This window comes from Salvelinus alpinus, chromosome 6, assembly GCF_045679555.1.
Source record: "Salvelinus alpinus chromosome 6, SLU_Salpinus.1, whole genome shotgun sequence".
Lineage (NCBI taxonomy): Eukaryota > Metazoa > Chordata > Actinopteri > Salmoniformes > Salmonidae > Salvelinus > Salvelinus alpinus.
The window spans coordinates 4,471,801-4,481,327 of NC_092091.1; the positions used below are offsets into that span (position 1 = coordinate 4,471,801).

General features: G+C 46.4%; 1 protein-coding gene across 2 annotated transcripts in view; it reads right to left on the bottom strand.

The window, feature by feature from the left end:
- Positions 1-520: 520 nt before the first annotated feature.
- Positions 521-9,527, bottom strand: part of aagab (alpha and gamma adaptin binding protein) — a 15,878-nt gene continuing 6,871 nt past the window's right edge. The window contains exons 6-11 of one of the 2 annotated variants that reach the window (XM_071405168.1): positions 8,199-8,284; positions 7,812-7,911; positions 4,029-4,133; positions 1,870-1,919; positions 1,504-1,609; positions 521-1,393 (exon numbers count right to left, since the gene is read on the bottom strand). In XM_071405168.1, the coding sequence (XP_071261269.1) occupies positions 1,532-1,609; positions 1,870-1,919; positions 4,029-4,133; positions 7,812-7,911; positions 8,199-8,284 (419 nt within the window). In that variant the 3' untranslated portion in view covers positions 521-1,393; positions 1,504-1,531. Of the gene's footprint in view, positions 1,610-1,869; positions 1,920-4,028; positions 4,134-7,811; positions 7,912-8,198; positions 8,285-9,527 lie in introns of both variants that reach the window. The other variant, XM_071405166.1, reaches the window with a different exon arrangement.

Consider the following 9,527-nt stretch of genomic DNA (forward strand, 5'->3'; position numbering starts at 1 on the left):
GGAACGGCTGGGGGGGGTCCCAGAGGAAAAGGTTGGAACGGCTGGGGGGGGTCCCAGAGGAAAAGGTTGGAACGGCTGGGGGGGGGTCCCAGAGGAAAAGGTTGGAACGGCTGGGGGGGGGTCCCAGAGGAAAAGGTTGGAACGGCTGGGGGGGGGGTCCCAGAGGAAAAGGTTGGAACGGCTGGGGGGGGGTCCCAGAGGAAAAGGTTGGAACGGCTGGGGGGGGTCCCAGAGGAAAAGGTTGGAACGGCTGGGGGGGGTCCCAGAGGAAAAGGTTGGAACGGCTGGGGGGGGTCCCAGAGGAAAAGGTTGGAACGGCTGGGGGGGGTCCCAGAGGAAAAGGTTGGAACGGCTGGGGGGGGGTCCCAGAGGAAAAGGTTGGGTAACTAGTGTTCTACGTTAACGTTGTCACGTCACTCAACATTGGACCGGACAACAACAGTCCAAGGACTCGTACCGGAGAAGAGGGATGACGGATCAGTTCAATCAGCCTACACATCACTCATCGTGGCATTTATCCATTTTTATAAAATGGTGTTCGTTTTGTTTGATTGTATATATAATATTAACTATTTAAAATTGTGGTTTTAAATTGTGTATAATTTTATTTTCTGTATTGTTCCCCAGGGCACATTTGCAAACGAAACCTTGGTCTCAATGTTTGTTTTTTTTAACCAGGAAAAAAAACAAAAACACACATTAACACCAAACACTGATTCCCAATGAAACATCCGTAGAACAGCCTTTCACTGTACACAGTCTGGTCAGTGGCTCTCTTCCTAAACGTGGGCAGACAGGACACCCAACAGCTTTTACTAGCCTGGTCACAGATGTTTGTCCAGACTAGCTCCTACAGTATGGACATTGGGTTGGGAAGATGGCACTGAACAGATCTGGGACCAAGATAGTGTCACAAAAATAACAAAATAAATAAATGTGGAAGAGATAAAACTAATAATTGATAATATGATGATGATGATGATAAGCACTCTCCTCTCTTCAACGTGGCCAGAGACCCTCCCAGTCTCTACTCCATCGTCCACAGTTCCTGAGTTGGAAGCAGACCAGGCGTATATTCATTAGTCTAACACTGTACAGAAACATTTTACAACGTGAAATGTTTTTGCAACAAAAACTAAAAAGTTTATATTGTTCCGTTTGCTTCCTAGTTAATAAAACTCCAGGGTGGGGACGACTGGGGACAGGAAGGGGAGGGCTGGAGACAAGAAGGGGAGGACCCCCAGGGTGGGGAGGACCGGATCCTGTGGGACCCCCAGGGTGGGGAGGACTGGGGACAGGAAGGGGAGGGCTGGAGACAAGAAGGGGAGGACCCCCAGGGTGGGGAGGACCGGATCCTGTGGGACCCCCAGGGTGGGGAGGACTGGGGACAGGAAGGGGAGGGCTGGAGACAAGAAGGGGAGGACCCCCAGGGTGGGGAGGACCGGATCCTGTGGGACCCCCAGGGTGGGGAGGACTGGGGACAGGAAGGGGAAGACTGGGGACAGGAAGAGTGTGGCTCCTCAGTCTCCCTTTAACTCTCCTCCCCTGACGACAGGCCTTCTATCTCATCCTGGTCTCCTCCGATGGCCGTCCAAAACGCCTTGGCAACCTGCAAAGCAAGTAATCAGGTAAACACTTTTAGGCATTTGGCCTCGATCAACATTATGCAGAAGACAAGAGGACATTCACACCCACTACAGGGTTTATGAGTCCTGGTCCTCCCCCAGGACAGGATGAGGAAACACTACATCTACACAGAAGAAGACATTCACAGCTTGACACCGACAGTCAGGAGAACCAAGTATGAATATAATATTTTTTTTAATGGGTTTTAACATTTTAAAATGGTGTGTTTAGGGATGAAGCTACCTTCTCAGCATGAAGTTTCCTCTGTTCAGGAGGTAACCATGAGGCTTTATCTGCAGAGAGAAGAACAGCTCAAACGGGCATGAATCTACACAGGGTCGTATGACACTGTTCTGTAATACACAGGGGTCGTATGACACTGTTCTGTAATACACAGGGGTCGTATGACACTGTTCTGTAATACACAGGGTCGTATGACACTGTTCTGTAATACACAGGGTCGTATGACACTGTTCTGTAATACACAGGGTCGTATGACACTGTTCTGTAATACACAGGGTCGTATGACACTGTTCTGTAATACACAGGGGTCGTATGACACTGTTCTGTAATACACAGGGGTCGTATGACACTGTTCTGTAATACACAGGGGTCGTATGACACTGTTCTGTAATACACAGGGGTCGTATGACACTGTTCTGTAATACACAGGGTCGTATGACACTGTTCTGTAATACACAGGGTCGTATGACACTGTTCTGTAATACACAGGGTCGTATGACACTGTTCTGTAATACACAGGGGTCGTATGACACTGTTCTGTAATACACAGGGGTCGTATGACACTGTTCTGTAATACACAGGGGTCGTATGACACTGTTCTGTAATACACAGGGGTCGTATGACACTGTTCTGTAATACACAGGGTCGTATGACACTGTTCTGTAATACACAGGGTCGTATGACACTGTTCTGTAATACACAGGGTCGTATGACACTGTTCTGGAATACACAGGGTCGTATGACACTGTTCTGTAATACACAGGGTCGTATGACACTGTTCTGTAATACACGGGGTCGTATGACACTGTTCTGTAATACACAGGGTCGTATGACACTGTTCTGTAATACACAGGGTCGTATGACACTGTTCTGTAATACACAGGGGTCGTATGACACTGTTCTGTAATACACAGGGGTCGTATGACACTGTTCTGTAATACACAGGGTCGTATGACACTGTTCTGTAATACACAGGGTCGTATGACACTGTTCTGTAATACACAGGGTCGTATGACACTGTTCTGTAATACACAGGGGTCGTATGACACTGTTCTGTAATACACAGGGGTCGTATGACACTGTTCTGTAATACACAGGGGTCGTATGACACTGTTCTGTAATACACAGGGTCGTATGACACTGTTCTGTAATACAGGGTCGTATGACACTGTTCTGTAATACACAGGGTCGTATGACACTGTTCTGTAATACACAGGGTCGTATGACACTGTTCTGTAATACACAGGGGTCGTATGACACTGTTCTGTAATACACAGGGGTCGTATGACACTGTTCTGTAATACACAGGGTCGTATGACACTGTTCTGTAATACGTCGTATGACACTGTTCTGTAATACACAGGGGTCGTATGACACTGTTCTGTAATACACAGGGGTCGTATGACACTGTTCTGTAATACACAGGGGTCGTATGACACTGTTCTGTAATACACAGGGGTCGTATGACACTGTTCTGTAATACACAGGGGTCGTCAATGACAACTAAGGCCGGGATCCAATCAGAAACCGCTCTACAGCACGCTGGATCCAATCAGAAACCCGCTCTACAGCATACTGGATCCAATCAGAAACCTCTATATCACGCTGTACATTTAAGATAATATACAATTGAGCCAACATCTGCCAGTAGTGTGTACTATGTAGGGATTAGGGTGCCAGTAGTGCACTATGTAGGGATTAGGGTGCCAGTAGTGCACTATGTAGGGAATAGGGTGCCAGTAGTGCACTATGTAGGGATTAGGGTGCCAGTAGTGCACTATGTAGGGAATAGGGTGCCAGTAGTGCACTATGTAGGGAATAGGGTGCCAGTAGTGCACTATGTAGGGAATAGGGTGCCAGTAGTGCACTATGTAGGGATTAGGGTGCCAGTAGTGTACTATGTAGGGAATAGGGTGCCAGTAGTGCACTATGTAGGGATTAGGGTGCCAGTAGTGCACTATGTAGGGAATAGGGTGCCAGTAGTGCACTATGTAGGGATTAGGGTGCCAGTAGTGCATTATGTAGGGAATAGGGTGCCAGTAGTGCACTATGTAGGGAATAGGGTGCCAGTAGTGCACTATGTAGGGAATAGGGTGCCAGTAGTGTACTATGTAAGGATTAGGGTGCCAGTAGTGACCCTAGTGTCTCCAGCCAGGTACCTTTCATCTCCTTCAGTTTGGTGAAGAGGCGTTCAAAGTTCTCCACGTCCGCGTCGCCAGCGGTCAGGTTAGCCAGCTCCTGAATGTCCAAGTCAAGCATCGGATCTACAAACAGAAAACATGAAACACGTACTGAAGGCCCTCTGCGGACCAGCTGGGAAAGCTTGGCGCTCGGGTTCGATTCCCGCTGCGCACTGTTAGGATTTATGTTTATGCACTATAGGCTGTTAGCATATTGTATGAAGATGAATATTGTTTTGTTACACACACACAAAACAACACAGATGGGTGTGTGTGTAGGTGTGTAAGGACTGACCAACACAGGCCATAAAAGCTGTGGTCAGTCTGGAGAGGGGAGGGGTGCATCACTCTAGGCCAACCAGGAAGGTTGGGAGACTGATCAGTACCATATTAGGAATTGTTTGAGTGAAGATTCAAGGGGGAGACACAAGACGGAGCTAATCTACCCAGCAACCAGATGTGGACAAAGGAAAGCGCTCAGGGACTTGGACAAGTCCGGGTGCCCCCAAAGGCGGAGCAAGAGTCTAAACCGCGCTCAGCCTCTACTGTGATAGGCCAACAGACGCGTTGGAACTACGTCATCACGGTATAAGAACAGCTGTTTACGTACTTCCTGCCAGTTCCCTGCTTTACCCTGCGTGGTGATACAGCGAACCCGTATATACGAAAATTGCATTTGCCATTCATTGTTTGCGGTAATTAAACATAATTAAAGAAAGTTAGCAGACCTTGCTTTTTATTTATCCTGACACCGGATGTGTTACACGCAGCGTTCACAGCACTTTCCATAAGAGAAATGCATGCATGACTATGTAAGTCGCTTTGGATAAAAGCATCGCCTAAATGGGATAAATGATCCTTATAAATATGCTTCGGATTCCATACATTTAATTGTTTAAAAATGTCCACTCGTCTTTATACTCACAATCTATCATGGTGTATAATGTACATAGTCTCATTTGTGAAGAGTTGCCCCAAAAGCTTTTTCAAATGGATCAATAGATAACGTACTGTTAAAAGACTACCGATGGTGCTAACCTAAAGCCTACTGAACTGATGCTATGAAAGAATCAGATCCCAGTCAACTAACCACCACCGACCGTGCCGATAGTCAACTGACCACCGCCGATAGTCAACTGACCACCGCCGATAGTCAACTGACCACCGCCGATAGTCAACTGACCACCGCCGATAGTCAACTAACCACCGCCGATAGTCAACTAACCACCGCCGATAGTCAACTAACCACCGCCGATAGTCAACTAACCACCGCCGATAGTCAACTAACCACCGCCGATAGTCAACTAACCACCGCCGATAGTCAACTAACCACCGCCGATAGTTTTTGCATTTCTGCAGTATTTTTTGAGCATGTCAAATTCGTGATGGTATATGTCCATTGAAACATATTGCAAATGCACAGTATTATTAGGCTTAATTGTACCAATTAACTCTGCAGGGATTTTTCTGCTGACCTACTTAATTGAATTAAAACATAAGTTAGTTGAAATCAAATCAAATAATTTAAATACAGTAAGACATTGTTAGTTTGTCAAAAAAAAACAAAGCCGACATATTTGTGGGTTACATATTTTGTCCAATGGAAAATAATTGCAAAAAAGGCAGATGCCCTATGTAGCAAATTAGGCTAACGTATCATTTGAGGGCTCACTAATGCAATGAAGTGAGCAGAAAGTAAACAAAATGTACACTAAATTGTTTGTCTTTCACAGATACCATTTAAAACAATCTCAGACTCGTAATAAATTAACACAATTAAGTGTCAATTTTACTTTACTGAAAGTTAACAAAGGTCCTTATTCTTCTGATACATTTCTCAATTGTAGGTCAGCAGAAAAATCCCTGCAGAGTTTGTTTTATTAGAAGTAGGATATTGGACAAACATATCAGTTTACTTCTGATAATATAGTCGGAACTGGCAACAACAAAAAATTAAGTTCAAATCCAAGTATTTGGAGGGGAATCTTTTTTCCGTTTCTCTCCTACAGTCTATCCATGCTACCGATTTTAACGCCAAATACGTGTTTTTATAATTTTGTCACCGTTAATGGTCGCCGTGTCATAACACATATGGGACACAATTTGAGGGATTTTAAATGATATTATTAGTAACCAATCAGACATCTTACGCATTTATCTTATTCATGTTGCTGACACAATTTGGCAACCATCTTATGAAATAAAATATGTCAAAGTTTGTCCCTTTAACATTTGGGTTTCAACTGTCTACCGCGCTGATAGTCAACTGTCTACCGTGCTGATAGTCAACTGTCGACCGCGCTGATAGTCAACTGTCTACCGCGCTGATAGTCAACTGTCGACCGCGCTGATAGTCAACTGTCTACCGCGCTGATAGTCAACTGTCTACCGCGCTGATAGTCAACTGTCTACCGCGCTGATAGTCAACTGTCTACCGCGCTGATAGTCAACTGTCTACCGCGCTGATAGTCAACTGTCTACCGCGCTGATAGTCAACTGTCTACCGCGCTGATAGTCAACTGTCTACCGCGCTGATAGTCAACTGTCTACCGCGCTGATAGTCAACTGTCTACCGCGCTGATAGTCAACTGTCTACCGCGCTGATAGTCAACTGTCTACCGCGCTGATAGTCAACTGTCTACCGCGCTGATAGTCAACTGTCTACCGCGCTGATAGTCAACTGTCTACCGCGCTGATAGTCAACTGTCTACCGCGCTGATAGTCAACTGTCTACCGCGCTGATAGTCAACTGTCTACCGCGCTGATAGTCAACTGTCTACCGCGCTGATAGTCAACTGTCTACCGCGCTGATAGTCAACTGTCTACCGCGCTGATAGTCAACTGTCTACCGCGCTGATAGTCAACTGTCTACCGCGCTGATAGTCAACTGTCTACCGCGCTGATAGTCAACTGTCTACCGCGCTGATAGTCAACTGTCTACCGCGCTGATAGTCAACTGTCTACCGCGCTGATAGTCAACTGTCTACCGCGCTGATAGTCAACTGTCTACCGCGCTGATAGTCAACTGTCTACCGCGCTGATAGTCAACTGTCTACCGCGCTGATAGTCAACTGTCTACCGCGCTGATAGTCAACTGTCTACCGCGCTGATAGTCAACTGTCTACCGCGCTGATAGTCAACTGTCTACCGCGCTGATAGTCAACTGTCTACCGCGCTGATAGTCAACTGTCTACCGCGCTGATAGTCAACTGTCGACCGCGCTGATAGTCAACTGTCGACCGCGCTGATAGTCAACTGTCTACCGCGCTGATAGTCAACTGTCTACCGCGCTGATAGTCAACTGTCTACCGCGCTGATAGTCAACTGTCTACCGCGCTGATAGTCAACTGTCTACCGCGCTGATAGTCAACTGTCGACCGCGCTGATAGTCAACTGTCGACCGCGCTGATAGTCAACTGTCTACCGCGCTGATAGTCAACTGTCTACCGCGCTGATAGTCAACTGTCTACCGCGCTGATAGTCAACTGTCTACCGCGCTGATAGTCAACTGTCTACCGCGCTGATAGTCAACTGTCTACCGCGCTGATAGTCAACTGTCTACCGCGCTGATAGTCAACTGTCTACCGCGCTGATAGTCAACTGTCTACCGTGCTGATAGTCAACTGACTACCACTGACTGCTGATATGGGCTTTTAGAGAGACAACGTTTTGCTTCCTCTCCCCTAGCTATCTCCAGATGAATGCACCAACTAAGTCTCTCTGGATAATAGCGTCTACTTAAAACGTAACCAGTTCACTCACCTACTACGGTGTCAACCTGTGTGTCTCTGTTGTCACTGTTGGGCTGAGTCCTATGGGGCTCCCCAGCGTCTACTGCACCCTCTACTGGCAGACTGGAGGACTGACAACACAAACTAGTCAGTATGCAGCACTGGGGTACCAATGTAAACCTGTGGCTCTATGTAATAAATATACAATTCATTAAAGTGGGAAATTTGGTTTGTTAATCCTAGAATATTCACACCATTGTAAAACAAAACAAAAAAACAATGAATATGGTGATTTTTTGGGGGACAGAAATGTGTAGTTAGTTGAAGTAGAAGGGCTTTGATGATTGGTTGACATGTTGGAACAGGTCAAATAGATGGAACGGCTGGGAGTCCCTGAGGAGAGGTTTGGTTCACTGACCGGTGGTGGTGTATCCTGCCTGGGGTGTGGGTTGTTATGTCTGCAGGCCACCAAGCTGCTCATAAGACCAAAGCCCCCACTGTGTTCTAGGTGAGAGAGAGAGAGACAGAGACAGAGAGAGGGACAGAGAGAGACAGAGAGAGAGAGAGAGAGAGAGACAGAGAGAGACAGCGAGACAGAGAGAGAGACAGCGAGACAGCGAGACAGAGAGAGAGACAGCGAGACAGAGAGACAGAGAGAGAGAGAGAGAGAGAGAGAGAGAGAGAGACAGAGACAGAGAGAGACAGAGAGAGAGAGAGAGAGAGACAGAGAGAGACAGAGAGACAGAGACAGAGAGAGAGAGAGACAGAGAGAGAGAGAGACAGAGAGAGAGAGAGAGAGAGAGAGACAGAGAGAGAGAGAGAGAGAGAGACAGAGACAGAGAGAGACAGAGAGAGACAGAGAGAGAGACAGAGAGAGACAGAGAGAGACAGAGAGACAGAGACAGAGAGAGAGAGAGAGAGAGAGAGAGAGAGAGAGAGAGAGAGAGAGAGAGAGAGAGAGAGAGAGAGAGAGAGAGAGAGAGAGAGAGAGAGACAGAGAATGAAAATCAGACCAAAACCATTTTGGTATATCAAAAATCAAACAATCGCGGCACGTTCTTTTTTTACTCATTCGAAAGTTTTTAACCTGATTCAAGTAAAATATAAATTTCTATTATTTATCTATATAATTACTAAAACTTGAAAATGATGCTGTCGTGGCTTCCTGTTGACAAGACATTTTGATAAATAACCCGATGTCAAACGAGTTTTAACGTGTCCAAATCAATAACCAATATGCAGAAACAGTTTGTGATATATTGAAAACAAACAAAATGTACACACATATACAAAAGTATGTGGACACCCCTTCAAATGAGTGGATTCTGCTATTTCAGCCACGCCCGTTGCTGACAGGTGTATAAAATCGAGCACACCGCCATGTAATCTCCATAGACAAACATTGGCAGTAGAATGACCTCACTGAAGAGCACAGTGACTTTCAACGTGGTACTGTCATAGGATGCCACCTTTCCAACAAGTCAGTTCGTCAAATGTCTGCCCTGACAGAGCTTCCCCGGTCAACTTTAAGTGCTGTTATTGTGAAGTGGAAACGTTTAAGAGCAACAACGGCTCAGCCGCAAAGTGGTAGACCACACAAGCTCACAGAATGGGACCGCCGAGTGTTGAAGCGCATAAAAATCGCCTGTCCTCGGTTGCAACACTCACTACGAGTTCCAAACTGCCTCTGGAAGTGACGTTCAGCACTAGAACTGTTCGTCGGGAGCTTCATGAAATGGGTTTCCAC